At 42.4% G+C, this 24,831-nt stretch overlaps 1 protein-coding gene and 1 non-coding gene across 2 annotated transcripts; both read right to left on the bottom strand.

Annotated features, from left to right (window-relative positions):
- Positions 1-14,187: 14,187 nt before the first annotated feature.
- hspa9 (heat shock protein 9) lies at positions 14,188-22,981 on the bottom strand. Its single transcript, XM_031746983.2, has 16 exons — positions 22,669-22,981; positions 21,586-21,644; positions 21,218-21,305; positions 20,483-20,664; positions 20,202-20,326; positions 20,041-20,114; positions 18,935-19,041; positions 18,631-18,793; positions 18,461-18,553; positions 17,821-18,030; positions 17,101-17,328; positions 16,802-17,024; positions 16,365-16,459; positions 15,892-15,984; positions 15,656-15,796; positions 14,188-15,285 (listed from the first exon to the last, which is right to left on the bottom strand). Exons 1-16 carry the CDS (start codon positions 22,747-22,749, stop codon positions 15,211-15,213), a joined length of 2,037 nt encoding a protein of 678 aa, XP_031602843.1. The 5' UTR covers positions 22,750-22,981; the 3' UTR covers positions 14,188-15,210.
- LOC116325923 lies at positions 18,108-18,311 on the bottom strand. Its single transcript, XR_004199887.1, has one exon. It is a non-coding gene; the product is annotated as a small nucleolar RNA SNORA74 (small nucleolar RNA).
- Positions 22,982-24,831: the final 1,850 nt, after the last annotated feature.

Below are 24,831 nucleotides of genomic sequence, written 5' to 3'. Positions count from 1 at the left end.
AGCTGAGCCAGGACCAGCCACTCCAGGGTCTTCATCAGGTAGGATGTCAGAGCCACCGGCCTGTAGCTGTTGAGGTCCTTGGGGCGTGAAGTCTTTGGCACTGGTACAACACAGGAGGTTTTCCAGAGCTGTGGGACTCTTCCCAGCCTCAGGCTCAGGTTGAAGAGGTGCTCGATCACCCCACACAGTTGGTCCGCGCAGGACCTGACGACCCTTGAGCTGATGCCATCTGGACCCGCTGCTTTCTTGGCATTAATCCTCCTCAGTTCCCTCCTAACCTGGGTGGTTGAGAGAGACAGGCTGGAGCCTTGTGTTGAGTGTGTATTGGATGCTGTTGTTCGGGGTGGGGAGGAGTGAGCAGGGTGAATAGGGCTTTGGAGCGTGATGTCACAGGAAGTGGGCCACGCCCCCTTCCGCCATGACAGTAGGCTAGACACAGGATACAGCTTCAGCTATGGCTCGTACGTGATGTGTTGTCAGTTGCAACGTTAGATCACACGATCGTGAAGGCAAGAAGCTGGATAATGGGCTCTCCTTTCATCGTTTTCCATCCTGGCGGCAACGTGAGGGATCCCATGTATCCGATATTACTAAACAAAGACGTCAGGCTTGCATTGCAGCGGTGAGACGAGCGGATCGAGTTCTGTGCAATCCCCAGCTTTTTGTTGGTTTGCTCTCCGCATTTTCTTTCCGGTGAGTTCTAAATTAATTCATATCACTCTTAAGTGTTAAGTGCCTTTAAGTGTTTTTTCAATGTGCTGAGGTCATAGATAATGAGATAAAACATGCTAATGTGTGATGCTGCAGAACCACGTCATGTCATCATGTCGACTGAGTAGCTTATGATTTAGCATTATTGCAGGCAAAGCAGCATATGAAATGAATGTAACAAATCCAGACTGGGCACCAACACTGCACATGGGCCTCTAAAAACATACTAAATTGCTCTCATTGTACACTAATCCGCACATAACTTCCAGATGAATCACACACCTGTCATGTGCACTAATTTTATCTTACAGGCTTTTATTATGCAGCTGCAGAGTCTGAAGGTGTGCCCCTTGCAGAAGTAATCGATGAAGATCAGACAGAAGAACAACAACAAAATCACCATGTCATGGAGGCTGTGGACAGCAGTTGGGTTGGACAAGTGGAGGTTGAGGTACCAGCTGCAAATGTGGACAGTGGCGATCGGACAGCATCACGGAAGCTAAAGGGCAGACTAAGGATTGTGTGTGCAATGCACAGGGCAGAGCAGAAATAAACACAACACTGCTTGTAACTCCGAAATGACAACACAGGCACAGCTTCTTCAAGACGGGCGCTTCGCTGCATTTATTGAACGCCGTGAAAACTACAAACATAAAACACAAAGGCTTTAAGCGCTTCAGTCTATCAAAGGTAACACTTGTGATTTAACAACAATAAATTACCTCGTGGCCGCCTGCCACTTCGGAGGTTCTAGAAGAATACCTTTACAGTCTTGCGCATTCTAAATTAAACCATAAAATAATTAGAACAGCATACATTACAAATTTTCACAATATTATAATACAGTTATGGCAAAGGACAAATACCTTGTACAGCTGGTAGACTAACCAGGCCTTTGCAGATAGCTCGCTGAACTCCTTAGCGTGATTATTAAACGTGGGCTCACAGTCTATATTATCACGCCCCAAACCTCGCGATAATAGCGGTGTAATAAAACATGTTCTTTGTGACAAGATAAACATGTCTCCTATACAAGATAAACGCACCTTTACAATATTCCACAGAAATATACAAGCAAGAACATTTTAACTGCTGGAACCATCTATGAAGTTCTTATACATAAGCCACTTCTGTGACACTTACACTCCCACTAAAATCACCCATTGTTTGCAATGTGATTTTCTAATGAGTGTCAACATTAGAGTCTGGTTCACTTTGCATGTCAGTCTCCAGTAAAGTCACTACCTTGTGAATAGGTCTTTCCAGATATATCAGTCTTGTCAGTGGTTTCCCCCTGTCAAAGGTAGTTTCACGGTCTTGAGCTTCACCTTTCGAACCTTGCCATCTGGGCTCTCTCTAGCCTCTACTATTAGAGCAAGTTTCCATTTACATCTCGGAGCATTATCATCCTTCAGTATCACGATGTCATTTACTCGCAGGTTTCGTGAGACGTTCTGCCACTTCTGTCGCTGCTGGAGATTTAACAGATACTCTCGCCTCCACCTTTGCCAAAACTCATTTGCTAGAAATTGTACTCTTTTCCATCTTTTGTTCAAGTACAAATCCTCTCTGCAAAACTCTCCTGGAGGTGGAAGAATAACCGAAGACTTCATCGTTAATATGTGATTGGGAGTTAATGGCTCTGGTCCCAAGGGATCATTGAGATACTCAACACTTAAAGGTCTGCTGTTAATGATGGCCATTGTCTCATAAAGCAGTGTCCTTAGACTAGTTGTATCGAGTCTGTTTGAGAACTTGTCCAGCATTGCTGTCAGTACACTTCGTACTGTTCGAATTTGACGTTCCCAGACGCCCCCCATGTGGCTAGCTGCCGGAACGTTCACCACAAATTCACAACCCATAGCTCTTTGTGGTTCTTGATCCATATCCTTCATTAGCTCCAAAAGTTCTCTTTTGGCGCCCATAAAGTTTGTCCCTTGGTCGCATCTTAATTGCCGGACAGGACCTCTTATGGCTATCAGAACTCGAAGAGCGTTCATGAAGGCATCTGTCGATAAGTCATCTAGTGTTTCAATGTGCACAGCTCGTGAACATAAACACGTGAACAATAGTCCATACCTTTTGACTTCCCTTCGTCCTTCCTTTACCATGAATGGACCGAAACAGTCAACACCACAATACGTGAAAGGAGGTGCCGTTTCTGTTCTTACTTCTGGCAAATCTGACATCTGTTGGACATTTGTAGCCTTTCTGTATCTTCTGCATTTAACACAATGGTAAATGTGTGAAGAAACAACACTCCCACATCCTAAAATCCATATGCCATTTGCCCGCAATTCATTTATTGTCATCCCTCTTCCTTGGTGATGTACACGTTCATGGTAGTGTTTGACGAGTAGGGCTGACACATGGGACTCCTTGGGGAGAATTGCAGGGTGTTTTACATCATAATGTAAAGCTGATTGAGATAATCTTCCTCCCACCCTGAGAACATCCGACTTGTCCAAAAAGGCATTTAACTGCTTTAGTCTGCTGCGCTTGTACAGAGAATTTTCTCCTTGAGATCTGATCTTCTGTATTTCCTCAGTAAAGACGTCTCTTTGCACTAGCTTGATGATGAATAATTCTGTGTCTTTTCTTTCTTCAAGATCTGTCACTTTGTTCGTTCTTTGTTGAACACCTTTGTACTCTTTGATGAATCGTCTGAGCCTGGCAATGGCCTTGATAGCTCTCGACCAACTGGAAAACTTCTTTAAAAGCTCTAGCACTGGGTTTGCTTCCTTTGAATGTACAGTGTGCGTATAGCCTTTACGGACTTCAGGATCCACTTCTTCAACCTCTCCCACCATTTCCTCTTTGACCGGAAGATCTTGTTTCCAAAGAAAATCGAGACCTTTCAACCAGTTTGAATCCTTCAGCTGAGTAGCATTTAAACCTCTTGAGGCCTGATCAGCTGGATTTTCCTCTGAGCTGACATGCTGCCATTTCCCAGGACTTGTGCTTTGTCTTATTCGTTGAATTCGATTGGCGACAAATCTGTAAAATCTTTTAGCATCATTATTTATGTATGCTAATACAACTTGTGAATCTGTCCAATAATATTCCTGTAGATTTTGGATGTCTAGTTCTCGTTTGATCACATCTGCGATGCGAACTGAAGTCACGGCCGATGACAGTTCAAGCCTTGGGATGGTTGTTTGCTTAATGGGCGTAACTCTTGCCTTGCCCATGACGAGTGCACAACTGACCTGTCCTTCTCTACCCTTTGCTCTGAGGTATGAACATGCACCATAACCACTGAGGCTCGCATCTGAGAAACTGTGCAATTCGTACTGCACAATGTCAGCAACTTGTGAGTAGCTTCGTGGGATCTTCAGAGCTGCCAACTTGGGCAGGTCTCTCAACCATGCTTCCCATTGTGGTAGAATGTGATCTGGGAGATCCTCGTCCCAATTAACTTTGTCCTTGCACAACGTTTGGAGTATTTGCTTTCCAATTAATATGAATGGGGCAACGAACCCAAGGGGGTCAAAGACTGAAGCAACAATCGAGAGCACCCCTCTCCTTGTCAATGGGTTGTCTTTAACTTGGACTCTGAATTGGAATTCATCTGCCTCTATGCACCATTGTACTCCAAGTGCACGTTCAATGTGGAGTTCTCCAAGAGCCATGTCCTGGTCTTTGGCTTTAGCTTGTTCCTCTTGGGGAATAGCTGCAAGCACTTCTTTATCGTTTGACACAAACTTATGCAGATGTAGGTTGCCTGTTTTACAAAGTGCCCTTGACTCTTTTACCAACTGTATGGCTTCGACTGTTGATGTCACACTAGCGAGTCCGTCATCAACGTAAAAACCTCTTTGGATGAACTCAATAGTCTCTTTGCTGAATTTGTCTCTACCTTGAGAAGCAATATGTTTGAGTCCGAAATTGCAGCATCCAGGAGATGAAGCTGCTCCGAAAAGATGCACTCTCATCCTGTACACTGAAGGCTCTGCGTTTAAATCGCCTTTGTCCCACCAAAGAAATCTCAAATAGTCTTGATGCTCCTTGATGACATGGAATTGGTGGAACATCCTCTCCACGTCACACATGATGGCGATGGGGCCCTTTCTGAATCGACATAACACTCCGATCAGTGCGTTGGTAAGATCTGGTCCAGTCAGAAGGTGTTCGTTAAGAGATGTTCCCTGGAAACGGGCCGATCAATCAAAAACCACACGTATCTTTTCAGGTTTGTGGGGGTGGTAGACCCCATGGTGCGGTATATACCATGCTGCCTCATTATCCAGTTCTTGCTCTGGGACCTTCTCTGCGTCTCCACGGGCTATGATGTCGTCCATGAACTTGACGTAATCTTCATAGTATTTCTTATCTCTTCTGAGCCGACGTTCCAATGAAGACAGTCTATGCTCAGCGCATTGTTTGTTGTTTGGAAGATTCGGGTTGTCGGCTTTGAATGGCAACGGGAGTTCATAGTGACCGTTTTCCTTTTGCCTTATGCCTTTGGTCACCTTTGACATGAACAAAATGTCTTCCTGAGAGACTGGATTGTCATCTGTTGCATGCTCAGAGAAATCAGATCCCAAAGCCTTTATTACATCAACTGGACCAACTTCCTTCACTTGAGTTCTGCATACAAAATGCACTTCTTGCTTGAGTTCAACTGCTTGTTGTACTGCAGGAGTAACTTCTCAAACAATGATTCTGTGGCTTATGCCAATATCATCATTGTGATTTTGAACTTGAGACGTACAACCAACTATGCTCCAGCCGAGATCAGTTAGCTGTGCGTAAGGCTGATTCTCCTCACCTGCAATGACTTCCCGTGGCAGAAGGGCTTGCTGACAGTTATAGCCGAGAAGCAGACCAACTTCGCATTCAAGCATTGGAGGTAACCTATCTGCCAGCCTTTCGAGGTGAGGCCAACTCAAAGCAGTTTCAGACATCGGGATGTGTGATCTGTTCACAGGGATGAACTCTCTTGTATAAACTGGTGGCAATGTAATTCTCTTTTCCTGCTTGTAGCCTCTAACTTGAAGATTTACCAGCTTCTCACATGGTATGACTGTTGACTTGGCGGACATGGTTGATAGTCTTAGATGAGCCTTACTCTTATCTGTGTCGAGATCCTGGGCTACTTCATCCAAGATGAAGGATGTATCGCTCTGAGAATCGAGGAGGGCATATACTAGAACTTCTCTCTCTGGGTGATTTTTTGAGGAAACCCAGACAGGTAGAATGGAGGATGTCAGTGTGCTCGCAGTTACTTGAGTTACTCTGTTAGAGATTGCGGTTGCTGGTTCATCCCCTTCGTCCTTGTCTTGAGAGTTATCATTCGTTGCAGGCATTATCCTTTTACGCTCTACAAACTTGTCATCATGGAGACATGTGGGATGCTTCTTCTGGCATTTCTCACACGTATTCCTTTTATCACACTTCTTAGAATGATGTCCCCCCTTTAAACATCCAAAACACAGCCTTTCTGCTTGTACAAACTTGATACGATCCTGGACTGATTTTTCCGTGAATTTGAAACATTTGTCCAGTGTGTGTGACCATTTCTTTTGCAGTAAAGGCAAGTCACAGGATTTATGTGACTTGAGTTGGTTAAGTGACTTGAAGTTGTCGTTAATGTTTTAGCTTGAATGACTTGGCTGCGTGAGTGTTTGGGCTTACTGATTTCCAAACCCTTGAGTACTTGCATTGAAGCTATGGGGTCACATGCTAGGTCTGCTTCAGTGGATACAAAATCTGTAAACATGTGAAATGATGGATACTCGCCATTAAGGGTTTTTCTTATTTTCATCGCTGCGCGATTCCATCTTGTTGTCAACCAGTCTGGAAGTTTCAGCAAGAGTTTCTGAATTTTCATACAGTCATTGAGAACCTCTAATGTCTTTATGTGTGGCATCGCAGCTTCACAACTTCTAAGGAAGTCAGCAAACTCTCTCAACTCACTTCCATCTTTGGAGCTTATTTTAGGCCAACTGTGAAGTTTGTCTCTGAAGCATTTCCCTATAGTGAACAGATCTCCAAAGCGCCTTTCCAGCACTTCCCAAGCTGCGTCATATGCTTCATCTGTGCCCACCAGGAGAAATCCTTCGACCACTCTCTTTGTGGGTCCACCAAGGTACTTCCTGAGATAATAGAGTCTTTCGTTCTTTGGAATGTTTTTTCTTTCAATCAAAGTCTCAAATGACAACTGCCAGTCCTTGAACCTTAAAGGGTCACCAGTGAACAGTACAGGTTCTGGAGTTGGAAGACGATTAGCACTTATTGCGTCTGCTAGTATGCCGACTAGATCCAAGTTTGGCTGTGGATGAGTTGCAGAAGCGGCAGCTTGTGTTTCTTTAGGGATAAATGGCGGACTTGATGCGTTAAGTGCTTGGCCTGTGGTGCCCTTAGGTTGCACACCAGGATTTTTTTGGGCTTGGTTGATGACTGTGGGAGTATGTGGAACAAATGCAGGGCTTGTGGCATTATGGGTCATCCATTACAGCTAATACTTCTTGACACGCAGCTGCCTCAGCCTCTGCTTCTATTCTTTTGATTGTTTGTGAGTATGACTGGCTTGAACTACTTTTAGACCTTCGTGACTTTGACCTTGATTTAGTACTGTCAGATCCTAAGCACGACCCAACGTCTGGCCATGGCTCTTCATCACCATCTGCAAGGTCTCCTTGTAGGTGTTTTTCAGCTCTTCTGACAATGAACGAGGAAAGTGATGTACATGCATCCACTTTGCGTCTTTCATCTGCATCAGGAGTTTGTATTTGCCGTATTTGTTCATAAATGGTTTGTACATCTTTGCAGGCAACATTTACATTGTTAATGAGCTCATTCAATTCACTCTCAGAAACTTAATTTCTTAATATTACTTTGCTCAATCTTGCTTCATATCTCCATTTTTCAAAAACAACGGCATATCTGTGTTGAAGGCCTTTGAGTTTCTTCTCTTGAAGAAACTCAAAGATAAACATGTCTCCTATACAAGATAAACGCACCTTTACAATATTCCACAGAAATATACAAGCAAGAACATTTTAACTGCTGGAACCATCTATGAAGTTCTTATACATAAACCACTTCTGTGACACTTACACTGCTTGATAAGATTGTTAAGGTTTGCTGTGTTTTGGTGAATATGTGTGGTTGTCAAACCAGCGCCAAATGAAACTTGCTCTTGTTGAGTATTCATAAAGCTGTTGTGTTGCATGTGTGGTTCATTGTAAATAACTGTACTTTGTGTGAAGTAGTTTCAATAAAACAGAAAATAGTATCTTTGTTTGTTTTTTTATTCTTGATCTGTTCAAAAGTACATAAAAACGAAATGCAAACTATTTACATGGCAACACACAGCTGGCATCAATCTTGAACCACAAAATGAAACATTACAGGCTATTTAGAGCAGCACGTTGTTTGGAGAAGTATTTCCCAACAAGTTCAGGAAGACACATTTTAAGAAAGAAGTCTTGTTCTTGCTTTAAACGTGGTTCCCAGAAATCCACATCAGGGAAGATGCATATCACAGCAAGGTCTCTCTGTGTCCACACAACGAGGTCACACTGGTTGGAGTGCAGTTTCATTCAGTCGTTGTGAGTGCTGTACCTGAAACACACAAAAACCACTTTTAATAAAAGGTCTGTAATGAACCAATATAGATGGGTTGGCTGTACGTGCAAATCAGAAACTGTAAGAAAGAAGTTATCAAGTTCAAACCGACTTACCTTTGTCTTAACGACAACGTACTCACAGCGTGGAGGCTTAAAGACGGACAAATCTTGCACCCAGCCGTTTGTGAATTGGATGTGGGCCTCCAGGGATTTATAATTCTTAAACTGGGTTGCTGTGTATGCGCTGACTCCACAGACAAGGTATGCGAAGATCGGGATAGGAAAAAGGCGGTAGGTCGTCTGGGTTTCCACTCCGCTACCTTATTTCATACGGGTCCACATTACCGATGCATGGAATTTTTTCAAAGTACCGTCTCTTGGCGTCTGGGCGCAATCGGTCGCGATACAGCCCTTTGTCTTTTGCGCTGATTTTGAGCATGTTTCTGGCAGTCCCGATTCCAATACTCGAACACTGTGCGCTTGTTTTGCCTTCTAGCCTACTGACATGGCGCCGCGATCCCACAATGCACTGCGGCGTGACGTCAACTCCAAAGCCCTATTTTGGCTTCATTTTTGCACAATGGTAGGAGGCGGAGTCGAGTCGTCCATGTTTTCTACAGTCAATGGGCAGACCCGATTTGTACAGTCCCGACTTTGCACATGTGCAGTAAGGACCATGGAGTCCTGATCTGTAACTATCTTTTTTTTTTTTCGTTTATGTCTACATTATATTGAAATGTTTCATTACTGCAAACATTTTAAGAGATACTCATTATTGTTTACATCTTAACAGATACTCTGACCCATAACTATCGTAAAAACTTCGAGCGGAAGTAGTGGCCTTTTGCACATGCTTGGTACCGATCGGGTTTCCGGTACGGATCGGGAAGTGACAGTTATGTGGGGTCCGGAGCTTATTTTGGTTCCTGCAACTGGTCCGTTGGGTTATTGTCTCCCCAGAAACACTTCCGTTGTGTTTTTTCCTATTTCCGTTGTGTTTTGTGTGCTTTTGCAGCGTTTTTCTTATTGCTGGTGTTTTCTTAAGTTGCAGTCTGTTTGGCCTCTCAAGGCCACCGTATTATCAGCTAGATCAGGGGTTGGCAACCCTGGGCACGCAAAGGGTTAACTGATGGCACGACCATAGCTGGATTGCAACCGGGCATTTGCCCGATGGGCCGATGGTTTTTGTTGTTGTTTTTGTAACGGTATAAACAATGAACGGTGGTGGATTGGCCAGATGCTGGCCGGTGTGTAAAAATAACTCAGTTGTTTGGTGGTGGCTGTGGCGGAGCTTCCACAGAGGTCAGCAGGTGGATGAGGGAAAGGGGAGGCAGGAGGAGGAGAGACCCGAGGCAGCCACCGGTCGGAGCGTCAGGTGAACTGAACTTCAGGTAAGAAGTTAATGACCTGCAGTCTATCTGGGTCAGATATAAACCAAGTTTAGGTGGAGTTTATTTTCGTTGTGCTGACTTTTTACCGTCAGTTACAATAACTCGTACTGCGTAGAAAATATTACGCGTTTCGAATTTAGCTGAAAAGGAACAGTTTGTCCAGTACTTCACCTAGAATGGAAAAAGACACAAAGCTGGAGTTATTCTGTGTCTTTACGCTGTTCTTCTTCTCTCATTCTCTCCCCCTCACTCTCCTGTTGCTACTTCAGTCATGAAACTGATCAATGATCAGCTGATCAGCTTTTCTCTCTTGTTTGTTTATCGCCCACTTTGTGCCAGAAAGAGGAAACCAGTGGTTGTCGCACTAAACAACAGCAGCACGTTTAAGCTTGATCAGCTGTTGTTAGAATTTATTTAATATTAATTTCTAGTATCAGCTGATGTTTGCTGGAGCCACAGCTGTAAAAGCTGCTGGTCATGATATCGGTTTGTATATCTGGTGAGAGGGAAACATGAAGATGAAACCAGGAGATGTCCTTACTAAATCATCAGAGCTGAACAGGTGATGGAGAAACAGGTTTACCTTTTAGGTGACATGAATGAGTTGAAGGGAAGTTATGAACTGTTTCTGAGAGACAAATAACACCAGGATCCTTTTCTACGTAGCTGACAGCTGGTAACTGTGCAGGGGCGGGTCTAGCAAAGTTTTGCCAGGGGGCCAGGTAGGGCATTAACAGGGGGCACAAAGAAAAACTTTTCTTTCTTATTCTCATTTAAAATGTCTAGCTTTTAATAAATAATCATCTGAATCTTACAACCAAAGTTTTTATCTGATGTAAAATGTATAGAAATCATAAATATACCAACAAGACAGTGTACATCACTGTGACAACAGCGTTTGTTTAAATTCAAAGGCTTTATGGTTTTTCCTATAATACCTGGTGGGCCGGTCTCTAGTCAAAATGCCCGGGCCAATTTTTTGTCCCAGCTCAGCCCTGGGCACGACACGCAGTGAATTAATCTGACAAGGTGCATTAAAAAATAAATGGCCGGGCCAGCGGTGCACATCGCAAAGTAGCTCGCATAGACACATTAGTTGTGCCGCTTCTTAATAACGGTATCTTAGCTAACAACCCCAACTACCAGATTCAACTTGTAGTTGGCTAAAAATCACTTAGCCTACCGGTGAAAGGGACATTGCTAACTGGCAGTTTTTTCAAGTGATGTTGAAATTTCCGACACTTCAAATGCTTCAGGAGCTGTCCACTCAGCGCAGCATCAGCACCGCGGAAATACTCGGATTCAGCTGTAGACTTGAGACAGATTTCACAATGCGTTTTCGGGACTTTCAGGTGTATGGACCAATGTTTTCTTTTCTGATCAAACCACAATGCTTTAATGAACAGCTGGATTTGTCTTGTAATAACTACCTGGACACAGAGGACAGCAGCTGATTGAACTGAAAAGCTCGACTATGTGGGGTCAAAGTTTGCAGAACTGCAAACGCAGCTGGAATCCATAGCTGTGCGTGTTCATGGAGCTTGCATTTTCACCTGCTGGACATCACTACCTGACAAGTTTAACTGTCTTCAGAACATTGCAGAGGCCTTATTGACAGTATTTGGCTCTACATATCTGTGTGAGCAGATTTTCTCTCACATGAGTGTCCTCAGGTAGCTGTCTGAATGCTGGACACTCGGAGACCTGTGTCTCTGAGTGGGAGACCAGAGATCACATTAACATGTGTATCTCTGTATTAACAAACATGCCATATTGGCCCAGTTTATTTTTCTTATCATTATTGTTCGACAATAAAGACCATAAATAGCATTTGCATTTTCTGTTGTACAGTTCATTTGCTGTTATGGAGTTCTTGTTATGGATAAAAAGTGTCTTTTTTTATTTCAAAATAGCTGATAACTATTCGCTGATAGCTGCCAACATCTCCGAACAAATATAATTCTGTAAAGTTGTTCTATATAGTGTGTAACTGTTCATATAGAGTGTTATTAAATTTATTGCTAATATGGCACATTTACTTCTGAGGAAATTTTAGTTGGCACTCATCATCAGAAAGGTTGCCGACCCCTGAGCTAGATCAAGCACCAAGCATTCAAGGGTCTTTCTTATGTTTACTGAACACCTAAAACTTAGCTCCAGTTTTCTAATACTTCATAGAACCAGCTGTATCATTCAAATCATAAAACCTGCAGCATGACTTAGCGACCTCAAGCATGCTGAGGCAGTCTGCCTGCTTCATGATGCACTGCTTCCCCCTGCTGGATGCCAGTGTCAATTGATGAGTCACAGAGCTGTTTGGACAACATGAAGAAGTCACTTTTAGTCTAACACTGATTGTAGAATAAGGACTACTATTAATCCCCGCTTTCATTCCAATCTGCAATCAAAGGTGATATGTCAGGGCTGCATCACAGTTTCATAGAAACATTCTGCTTTGTGTTTTGATTCTTGTGTACTACTGCAGGAGCTTTGCTTGAGACACAATTCAAAATAATAATTTTTTTTTCCTTTACCACAGCCCCACAGCTCATCTTTTGTTTAAAACAAGCTTTATGCTAACAGCCAACACTTTGTGCCTGAGATGACAATATTAAAGATATGATATCCCCTTTATATGTGGTTTATTTATTTTTAGAGCAGTGGTAAGTTTCTGGAATTTAACAACATATGCTAGTGACACCATAGAGGTTTGAGATGCATTTTTAACACATAAGATGTTTTAAAAAATAACACAGCTGTATGTTCTCAGCATGCACAACTCAAATTTACTTGTTAAACATGTTAGGGGATTAGTTACTATATTGTGTTTGATGAGCTAAAGTGTTCAAAAAAGAATTCTTTGTGCATAATTTATTGTAAATGTCTCGGTTATTTCATCCAACATTATGGAATCAGAAAAAAGCTTGAAAACATGACTTTTTGCTGGGTTGACCAAGTGAAATTAGTTAAATATGTATATTATATCATATATATTTCATGCTTAAATTAAGTGAGCAATGTATTTCCTAAGCAAATACACTTATTCTCATAATTGTGCATTCAGTTGTAATGCTGTGGGAATAATTTTTCAAGTGGTGATCAAGGGCTGATTTTTCACTAGTTTTACTTTTTTTGCCAGTGCATCCCATTCCAGTTGCATAGGTAGTCCAGCTCCTCCAGGATGGCACATCCATACAAGCCATCACGAGAAGGTTCGCAGTGTTTCCTAGGACAGTCTCAGGAGTGTGGAAGAGATACAGAGAGATGGGCCATAACAAAAAGGACAGCTGAACAGGGTTGTAGAAGGGCATCAACCTAGTCCTGCAGATGATTTCTTATGCAAGGAGGAACATGGGAAGCACTGCCAGAGCCCTATAAAATGACCTCCAGTGAGCTACTCAGGCATATTTCTCACCAAGAACTAACTCAGAGGTTGGCATAAAGGTCCAATATCCTTTAGTGCAGCAGTTCCCAACCCGTTTTGTGCCACGGACCGGGTTATGTCCAACAATATTTTCACACGGGTCGGCCTTTTAAGATGTTGTGATAAATACAACAAAATAAAACCAGTACCGGCACCACCCCCCCCCAAAAAAAAGATTTATTCATAACACATGGGAAAAGGCCCAGGGAAACCGATAAAAACCCTGAAAACCATTAAATGTCACACTTGAGCCTCAACTCTCACGGCCCAGTACCAAACGACTCATGGACGCCCGGGGGTTGGGGACCACTGCTTTAATGGAACCTTTGCTCACAGCCCACTGGTCACAATGGAACTCGGCTAGCATTCAGAGAACATATATGGCATGCATTATCTTTGGTCTTAATCCATGACAAACACAGAAAGCTTGATACTGGACTTCATTGGATATACTAAATACTGCTTGCCTGGCACATGATAGGGTGGTGTAATAGTTAGCACTGTTTCCTCATGTCTGACCATCAGTTTGCGTCCCGAGGTTCCAGAACGGTTGGATTATACAGAAATACAATGATCCCAAATACACCAAGTCCATTTCTGAAAGACTAAAAAAAGAAAACTGAGAAAACAAAGGATTCTGAGTTGTGAGCCTACTCAAACTTAAAGCCTATTGGGACGCAGCCCCTAAACAGGCAACTCATGCTGAATTAAAACAGTTCTGTAAAGAAGAGCGGTCCAAAATTCCTTCACAGTGGTATGAAAGGCTCATTGATAGTCACCACTAAGGCTTGATTGCGGTTTTTGCTGGTAAGCAGGGCACACTTGGCTTTTAGGTTTCTGGAGCAAGAACTTTTACACATAGAACCAAGCTTACCTAGCTCTCTTTTCTCCCTTAATGACATTAGTTTTTAAAAAAATCTAATTTCTTTTCTCACACTGTCCTTGTCCAATATTAAAGTTTTATGATCTGAAACATGCAAGTACTACAAATGCACAAGAAAATAAAACCAGGAAAGTGGCAAATACTTTTGAAATACTAAAAAGAATAAAACACATGAAGAAAAAAAAAAAAAAACCCCACAACTCACATATTTCACATTTTTATTTAAAAAAAAGAAAAGAAAAAAAGAAAAAGAAAAAAAAGGGCAAGTTACTATGATTCTCTGTTTTCACTTCATTAATATAATCACCCATCCCATCCCCTCACAATAAACAGAACTTTTCAATAAAATACACTACTGCTGCTTCTTTTTAAAGTAGAGTGCTCAACACAGCGAGTCACTGTACACAGAGCAGTTTCCAGCAGTCAACGAATGACAGTTGCTCCACACTCCTCATGCATTACTTCTTTCTCCTGTTGTCTGTCAGAAGTGAACCATGATGTCAATTCAGAATCTAGTTAGCTGTCCCATCATGTGTTGCGTAGAGTTCAACCCATGCTCGGTTTAAGGTGACCAAAGAAGTGCATTTTAAGAGCCAAAAGGGAGTTTCTCACACACTTATTATATTCTTAAAATTCTCATCTCACAGACATACTTTGAATTTACTGTTTAAGGAATTGGCGTGATGCCAGAAAATGTGACCACATGATCACAAACCAGTCATTACAAGTGATGAAATGAATGCAAGTCAATGGAATGCACTCAGGGCAACAGGGAGGGGGACTGGCAGCCTCCGCGATGTTAATAGAGTACACCAAAAGGAGACTTCTCTTATTCAGCGCTCTGCAGTGGTACATCCTCGGTACCACACCTCTCAGAGTGAACCGGTACAAATAAGTGCTATGAACGAGCAGCCCGCTTTGAGAAACTGAACAAAAGAAATGTGATATCTTCAACAAGAAAATGTTTCACTACCTCAGAATGGAAATTAACATCCTTGTAAAAATAAACAACTTTTTTTTTTCCAGACAGTTAAATTAGAAACAGGATATCATGGGACATGGAACATACACTGACATTTATCTTTTCTATTTTACTGCCAAAACACAGTAGAATGTTGTGTTACGCAAGAATGACTCGGGCGATCATCCTTCCGCCTTGTCCACCACACAAGCCCAACAGTCCTCTGCTGTCACGGTCATCTCATGACAGCCAAGTGTTAATAAGGTCTACTGTTGGCCTTCTTTCTTCTCTCCTTCTGAAGAACTGGAGCTGCTGCTGGTGCTATCCCGCTCTGCTGCCATCTGCAGGAACAAAAAGAATTAAAGACTTTCACAAACACTGAACAGAATTTTACAAAGTCCACATTGCTGCAAAACCGCTGTAATCTGTGTGACCTTTTACTTCTTTCGGGTTTGTTCACCTCTAGTTTTCCCAAATTTTTATGGACACTGCACATACTTTAGTATGTGCAGTGTCCATAAAAATATGCCTCGTTTTCAGCCAATAGCTCTTGGGTAGTCAACTTGTTTGTCCAAAAATACTCTTATTCCTGTTACTGTTAGCATTTTTCTGATTTAAAAAGATTCTTGGAAGCAAAATGTAATAAAATGAGCATCTGGTCAAGACTTTTACAGTACATATGCAAATTCAAGGTAAATAAATGCTTCCTACCTTCTTGTAGGCCATTTCAAACAGTTTGAGTGATGCCTGCTGTAAGTCGGTTGCAGCCTGCTTGATGTTCTCTCCTGTCTCAGAGTCCTTATTGGTCAGCAGATTCCTGACCTTTGAAATCTCCTCCTTCAGCTTGGTGCACTGATTTCACAAAAATGGGGGAAAAAAAAATAAGATAAAAGTCAAGCGCAAAACATTAATTTAATCTGAGTAAATTACAAAGTTTACAGCATTACCTCATCAGCAGGGAGCTGGTCCTTGAACTCTTCCATCTTAGATTCTGTGTCATGGATGATGCCCTCAGCCATGTTGACAGCCTCCACACGGTCCTGCAGCCAGACAACTCAGTATTTACCAGATATTAAATCCACAGACACGGTGGTGAACAATCATCTGTGTGTAAGACGTGTGCAACTTCTAGGCCTAAAAAGCCAATGTGGAAATGCCTGTAGACCAACTGAACAGATGTAACTGGGGGCGAAATGGCATTGGAGTCGTTTGTTTGCAGCTAGTTTCAAGTCTGCTCAACATAAAAAGTGTCTTGAGATGACCCATTAGGAATAAGCCTTGTATAAATAAGTCTGAACTGATTTATGTGTTTTAAGATGTACATTTTCTGTATTGCACTGAGTTATGTTGACAATAAAGTGCCCATCAATCAAGACTGAGATTTCACCCCTGACTTTTGTCTTTACAGTTTGAAGGTTACCTTCCTCCTCCGGTCCTCCTCTGCGTACTTCTCAGCATTCTTGATCATGTTCTCAATGTCATCTTTACTGAGGCCTCCTGATGACTGGATCACAACTGTAAAGGAGGAAATGAGATATTTATATGTGCACTTCGACTTTTACAGACATCAATTCAAACCGAGTCGTAATGCAGGAAAAAACAGTTGTCTGAAACAAGACTGAGTAAGGGATATTTGCTGTCCCAAGTGATTACAGCAACATGCATAAATATTAACCTCCCTATCTAGTCTGTCTTAGCAACAACTGTAAAACTCAAATATTAACACTTAACTTGGTTATCTAATAATGCAGATTATTTTCAGCAGTTTGAAATGTCTTTTAGCTTGACTTGCTAACACATGAAGTGGAAAAAAAACAAAGTTCTCAGCTTTCAGACTGGTTTACTGTGTGCACTGACTCTGCTGCTCGCGGCCTGTGCCTTTGTCCTTGGCCGACACATGGACGATGCCGTTGGCGTCGATGTCGAATGTGACCTCGATCTGAGGGACTCCGCGAGGGGCTGGAGGGATTCCTACCAGAGTAAACTGACCCAGCAACTTGTTGTCTGTTGCCATCTCTCTCTCACCCTGGCACACTTTGATCTCCACCTGAGTCTGTCCATCAGCTGCTGTGGAGAACACCTGGAGGGGAACATGTGACACTGTAGATCACATGAGGCTTCACTGAGACTGTGGGACTGCAATCCTGCTTAAGTACCTGGCTCTTCTTGGTGGGAATTGTGGTGTTCCTGTTGATGAGCTTGGTAAAGACACCACCCAGAGTCTCGATACCCAGCGACAGTGGAGTCACATCCAAAAGCAGCACATCGGTTACATCGCCAGCCAGAACACCACCCTGGATGGCTGCTCCAATAGCGACAGCTTCATCAGGGTTCACAGACTTGCTGGGGGCTCGGCCAAACAGATCCTGGACTGTCTGCTGAACCTGCAGGGTGGAGGTGGGGAGGGGGACAAAAAGTGTTAATTATGAGTTAAGCATGCGTTAAAATCAGCATTTTAGAAACAAGGACCAATTATAAAAATCATATTCAAAATGCAGAAAACGTTGTTTATTTACTCTTTTGTTAAGGCACTGTACAAATCTATGTTCTTCTTATTGTCGGTGCAGATAGGGTTGTGCGGATAGAGATCACGTCAAAGTTAATGAGCTGGTAATGAGCCAACAATTCAACTGTCAAGCTGCTGAACCCTAAAGTGCACCGCAGGTTAGCTCAACTACGACAAAAAATACACCTGTTTGCAGTGTACAAATGTGATTATGTCCCCAAACCAGACCACACATTTGTGGTGTGTACCACTTTGTCTACTGTTAACTATTTGTTGCCATGGAAGCTGCAGAACTTACTCGTTTACTCCATCTAGTACACCCTGAGTTATTTCATGCACTTTGGTGGTTTTAAACATCTGTCTTGTGTACCTTGGGCATGCGTGTCATGCCTCCCACCAGTAGCACCTCTCCGATGTCTCCCTTGGACACTTCAGCATCCTGCATGGCCTTCTGGCAAGGAGCCACGGTGCGGCGGATAAGGTCAGCCACAATACCTTCAAACTGAGCACGAGTTAGCTTCATGTTAAGATGTTTGGGACCGGAGGCGTCCATAGTCAGGTAGGGGAGGTTGATGTCAGTCTGTAAGAGAGAGAGGAGGACGATCACTGAGTATTTAAACAATTACAAAATGCTTTTAACTCAGCACTGTGGTTCATTTTGTGTGACCCTGTACTAGGTCTGGCCTGCGGTCAGAATCAGGACAGTCCACTCTCACTGGGCCAAGTCCTGTAGCAGCACAGCAGCAGCGGATTCTAAAACAGAACCTGCTGCACTGAAGCAAAAAAAACAGGAGCTTCATCTACCAGCACTGTAACACTGAGCCAGACACCGATTATCTGGACAGCTGACTGAGAGCTGGCACATAACATGCACTGAGACGTGATGACGAGCAGTACAACCAAAATCAAAACATCCTAAAGCATCTGTGATACATCAGCCATTTAGTGTCACCATTTTATACAACTACACAAACTCATTAGCTTCCCATGAGGATAAAAGCTGGGAGTACCTGCAGTGAAGAGGACAGCTCACACTTTGCCTTCTCAGCAGCCTCTCTGACTCTCTGAAGAGCCATGTTGTCCTTCATCAGGTCTACACCAGACTGAAAAGAAACAGCGCAGGTTGAAAACGCAAAACTTCACAACTAGATCAAGGCTTAAAGACTGTTAGAATACCCACCTCTCTCTTGAACTCCTTGACAATGTGTCTGAGGAGGTGCTGATCAAAGTCCTCTCCTCCAAGGAAGGTGTCACCATTGGTGGACTTCACCTCAAAAACTCCCTTCTGTATCTCCAGGATTGAGATGTCAAACGTACCTCCACCTAGATCATATACAGCAATACTGGAAACACATTCATACAGGTTAACACAACAACAGAGCAAGTAGTTGTATTTTTCTATGTACAGGATCATCTATCTTGGCACGTACTGATACTCCTAAGCATAGCAGTAACCATCAGAAGGTTTTTTCTCTTCTACTCACATCTTATCTTGGGTCTTGTCCAGGCCGTAGGCCAGCGCAGCAGCAGTTGGCTCGTTAATCACACGCAGGACGCTCAGACCAGCAATCTGCCCGGCATCTTTGGTGGCCTGTCAAAGAAACAAGTTGACACAAGTATCGAAGATGAATCGTTACTTCGATCATCAAGTGCGCTCCAAAGCAGCAACAAGGACACAGAAGCTAATTATCTGACATCTACATATCACCTTAATTGCTCTGAGACTGAGGTAGACTAGTCTTATCAAAAACTTTGAGCAGCAAGCAAAAAAAAAAGGAAAAAAAAAAGGAAGAAACAAAACTAAGCTGCTCGTTTGGAAGGATATTCCTTATGATTTTAGTATGGGAATGCAGTTCGTTCTGGCTGGTACACCATCACTGAATGTGCCAAGAAGGGGAAAATAATCCAGGTTTCATCCCGCTTGACCTAGAGCATCAGGAATTTATTTGCAGTTACTGTGGCACGCTGCAGATACTATAAACTACTTTTAAAACTGAAAATAAAAAGAAAGTATATGATGAATAACACTATACCTTAAAATATATATATTGATTATAAATCAGTTTGGTGATTTGAACATGAACTTGGCCAAAATTTGACAGTGATTCGGTGCTCTCCTGCCTGGATGTCTGAATCGTTTTTATGTTCCAAAAATAGCATCAGTTAAACAATGAAGGCATACTGCATGACACAAATCTGTGGAGGGGATAAAATATCAGTATCATAGGGACAATACAATATACAAATCACATTCTAACTGAATTTAAAACTATACTTTAAGTATGTATGCATCAGTTAAACATGTTTTCGGAGGTTTGAATGGATTTACGTAGAATGGCTTTAAAGCAGTTGAAGGTGTTGCAAGTTGCTCAATCCTAGTGGAAACATGATACAGTCTGCTACAGTTAGTAACCCCTGAATCTTCTCAGTGTCACAGCAGGAAAACAATAATTCACTTCTCAAAAGCTGAGCTTTTCTCAAAAGACCCTGGTTGGGGCCTGACATCAGCTTTTAAACATTCATTCATTTTGGTGCTCGTGCAAAAACATTTAGCAATGTTTCCTTCAATAGAAAGCCTGTGTGTGCATACCTGTCTCTGAGAGTCATTGAAGTAGGCTGGAACAGTGATCACAGCATTCTTCACTGTGCTTCCCAGGTAGCTCTCTACAACATGAATATGAAGCAATCAAAACTAATGCTCACATGTGCAAAACATTTAAATGATCCTTTTGACTGTCTGCACAACTATACCTGCAGTCTCTTTCATCTTCATAAGAACAAAGGCTCCTGCCTGGCTAGGGGAGTACACTTTGCCATGAGCCTCAACCCAAGCATCACCATTTGATGCACGCACAATTTTGTAGGGAACATTCTTCCTGTTGATGGAAACAAGGTCATTTATTTACCCAGCTAAGTTTATTTCTTTCATTATATCCAACATCTTTCATTATATCCAACATTTAAAAAAAATAAACCTTGGGTCTGAGATTTAAATACTTGAGAATGTTTTAAAAGGCCAGAAATGAACTCACAGATCTTTCTGCACCTCTGGGTCTTCAAAGCGCCGTCCAATCAGTCTTTTGGTGGCATAGAGTGTGTTCTGAGGGTTGGTAACAGCCTGGCGTTTAGCAGGCATGCCCACCAGACGCTCACCATCTGCTGTGAAAGCAATGACTGAAGGAGTTGTCCTGGCTCCCTCTGCGTTCTCCAGCACCTAAACAGAGATGAGAAAACATTTATATTGGAGGAATCATTGTTTACCAGACCAGATTTATCAATCAACCCCAGTTTTTAAAGTTGGAGGAGGAAGAAAAAACAACAATAAAAAACCCTCAGTTAATGAGTGTTAATATTTTTTAGATTTTTTCTCAAAAAAGGCAGAAAAATTACTTGGATTCTGTTTACACAAAGTTACCCATTTCTTTACTAGGGATGCACTGATCTGATGTTTAACTTTTGTTATCAATCCTATCCTGGGGCAGTGAGGTTCTTGAGTAATGCTGCATCAGTGCCAATGATCCCATCTATTTGGCCAGTCTGATTTTTTTTTTTTCCTGTTCTGCTTTACTTACACGTACAGTAACAAACTTCCATCGAGTCAATTAACACAACATTTAGTTCACGCGCTTCTTAGAAGTTCTCTAGTATCAGCACTCGGGGTGGGTTCCATTTCCATAGATACCGCTAGATTCAAGATAGGGACTTTAAGAACAAACAAACAAACAAACAAACAAACAAACAAACAAGTGAATCATCTAAAGCATCACCTTGGCCTGTTTGCCCTCCATGACTGCAACACATGAGTTTGTGGTTCCCAGGTCAATCCCAATGACTGCACCTTTGACGGCTTCAGACCTGCAGCACATACAATGATAGTGACAAACTCAGCAGAACTCATGTTTACATCAAAAGATCCAAATTTCTCAGACTTCTATTTAGAAATACCAATACAGAATATGGCATTCTGTTTGGTGACAAAAAAAAGTATCTTAAATTAGGAATATGAATCACAGACATTAGCAAGTGAATGTATAGTTTTACCTCTAAAAGACAAACAAAAATTGTCAAACCAGCACCAACATCATGCTTTCAGTGCACGTTCATATGATGCAGGCACTTTAATGTTGATACTCACGCATAATCTCTCCTGGAGAGGGCTCTAAGAGCATCTGGTTGGAAGCCGGTCCAGCATGCCTGAGAATACAGAACAACGCAGTCACACAGCTGTTAAACCTACTCAGGCAAAATATTAGCGATGAACTCACAAAATTTGACATTTTGAACCTCAAAAGGGAAGAGCTAAGTATACTTAAAAAAACAAAAAAACAAAACAAAAACAACAACAGGATGATGAAAATTGGAAGAACCAAAGCATAGATAACATTATCGGGGTCACAAGCAAGCACATGTGACAAGAAACCATTCTTAATAGTGGGATCCAGCTAAGCGAAGCCTGTAGAACAGGGGTGCCCAATCCTAGTCCTCGAGAGCTACTGTCCTGCAGCTTTTAGATGCATCCCTACTCCAACACAGCTGAATCAAATGGTTTGATGACCTCTTCAGCATGCCATCAAGTTTGGCAAAGGCCTGATAACAAGACATTCATTTGATTCAGGTGTGTTGGAACAAGGATGAATCTAAAAGCTGCAGGACGGTAGCTCTCGAGGACTAGGATTGGGCACCCCTGCTGTAGAAGATCGAGCTCTGAATGCGTTACTTAAACTGTGGAGCAGCATGCTGGAGGAGGGGACGCCTCACTGAAGGTCACAGACCCACAGCTCTGCTACAGCCTTGGAACCAGCTCAAAACGAACATTAAAACTCACACACTAAAGTAAATTATTTAAGCAGATGACGAAGCAAGTAGTACTTGCATCTCTAATCACCCCTCTTTGAATAACAGCTGCCGGGTAGGGTAGGTCGGGTATCAAATGAAGTGAGCTAGCACGCGTTAGCTTAGCCCCACAAATATGAAATACACCAGCACATCGAATGCTAGAGCGGCGGCTCAATACTACGTTGTTATTGCACATCTCTTCTCGTGACACGCATTTATTACAGTATCAGCTGGACTGTGCTCCTTGTTAGCGACACAGTAATGATCTAACCACGACTAAATATGCTGTCCTCAAGCTTACGCTGTTAGCATCTAAGCTATGAAGCTAATGGCCACATCGTAATGCAACGCTCATACATCTACTTAACTGTTTGACATTTACCTTTTTAATCAAGAACGAAACGCTTCTGATGTTGCTCCTCGTGGGAAGAGTCCTTGAAACGCTTCTGGTGACGCTCAACATTTTCACAACTCAGCTAACAGGCTTGCTAACTTCAATTTTAAACTACAGCGTTTTAAGTCAAAGCACACTCTTCAGATAGTTCGGCAGCGAAGGAATGCTAAAATATTTCAGCTTTCCGAGCCTCTTCAGACTTTAACGCAGAGTCTCCTGAGAAAACCGCCTAGAGCTCAGCTCCGACAAGACTGCTCGCCTCTGGACTGCAACGGCAAAAGAACTGCGAAGCTTCTTCTCGAATTATCCAACACATGTTGCACCATGCACCGCTCAAGGACCCCGAAATGGGCTCTACAATGACTGCCTGATTATTTTTCATCGATAGTAACATGTCTAAAAACAACAGTTTAAAATCGAATATGCAAATCAATTGAAAAACTGACATTAATTAAAGAATAAAGCTGTCTGATATAAAGATTAAATATATACCGGTGGTTTTTGGATGTTCGCGGTTTTGGCACGGGCAGGGCAGACGCATTTAGTGGGCCTGTGAAGGTCATGATGTAACGTGGGGTGTTGAAGAGTTTCACGTGTGTTACATCACGGATGCTGGAAGAATTTACCGGTTGTAATTTAGCTATTCTCACTGCTCTGTTAGTTTATTCGCCGATATGACACGAGCAGCATTTAGATATGTATCCATACACACATTTGCCAACAATGTGATAGGGTAATAAGAGTCGCACTGTGTGAGGAAGTCAGGAGTGGCAGAGAAATATGTGAGTTTGGTGTCAGGTGGGACGAGAACAGCTAGAGTGGTACTGAGCTGTGTGGTAGGAGTAACAGGTTCAAGGCCGGGGTGAGGTTACATCAGGGATTGGCTCTGATCCCCTTCTTGTGACAGACAGGTTAACAGATGAGGTCAGACAGGACTCTTTGTGGACTATGATGTTTCCAGAGAACACTGATCTGTAGTGAGGCGCAAGGGGAAGAGGACCTAGTGAGGTGGAGTTCACTCTTCTCTGGAGAGTAGAGGAATAAAAGTCTGAAAAAGCAAGACAGAATACATGTGTGTGAATGAGAGGGAGACAGGTGGAAAAGTGAACATACAAGACAGCGCACAAGAAAGGTGAAGAAGAGTCCAGGGAGGGTGGATAGAGTGAAAGAGTGATTTGTGGTAGAAGGATGGCAGCAAGAGCGAAAGGGAGGTTACAAGATGGTAGTGAGACTTGCTATGATGTATGGTTGGAGACACAAAAAGACGGGAGGCCGAGCTGGAGGTGGTGGAGTTGAATATGTTAAGATTGAAAGGAACCAGCATGGACAACATTAGAAATGTATATATCAGAGGGATAGCTCAAGTTGATATTTTGGAGAAAAAGTTAGAGAGGCAAAGTTGAGATGGTTTGGACATGTTCAGAGGAGCGATAGTGGATATATTGGACAAAGCATGTTGAAGATGGCACTGCGATGCAGGAGTAAAAGAGGAAGACCTCACAGGAGGTTCATGGATGTAGTGAAGGAGGACATGTAAAGGGCTGGAGTAACAATTAGAAGATCCTAATCCTATGGCGACCCTTAAAGGGAGTAGCTGAAAGAAGAAGACACACACTTGGCAAACATTAACTTCTCCTCAAACTTGAAGCAACACATTTTATACTTTTTACACTTAGCATAAAACAGCATATATTATACAATATTATGAGGAGATTTCATGTTTCCTTTGAAAAAACTGTGACATCTGTGTTGTTTCCCAAAAATATGCATGTCACAGACTGTAAAAATTATATACTATATATACTGTATGGTGGCCCAACCATGCACTGTATATAACAGATTGATGTAGCCACTGTAATGTCACCCATTGGTTAGTGAGGTCTCTAGCTGAACCTCATGTTTGTCTTTTGAAATCTGATATAACTTGTTAATTGCCTGACTCCAAACATCATGTGATTTTAATATTGCCCACTGGGTGGTAGCAGTGGATGGTTATGGACACCAGTATGTAAGCATCTGCTCACATCATCAATGACTCCATGCTTAGTTTATAGTACCAATGATTGAGTCTGTTTTCAAAGGCATTTGACTGAGAGATGTTTTCAAGCATTGCAAATATGCTCCCTTTGACTTCTCCACCATTACAACTGC

The sequence above is a fragment of the Oreochromis aureus genome, linkage group 2, assembly GCF_013358895.1.
Source record: "Oreochromis aureus strain Israel breed Guangdong linkage group 2, ZZ_aureus, whole genome shotgun sequence".
Taxonomy (NCBI): domain Eukaryota; kingdom Metazoa; phylum Chordata; class Actinopteri; order Cichliformes; family Cichlidae; genus Oreochromis; species Oreochromis aureus.
The sequence above is the reverse complement of the archived record's forward strand: the minus strand, read 5'-3'. Positions and strand labels throughout refer to the sequence as shown.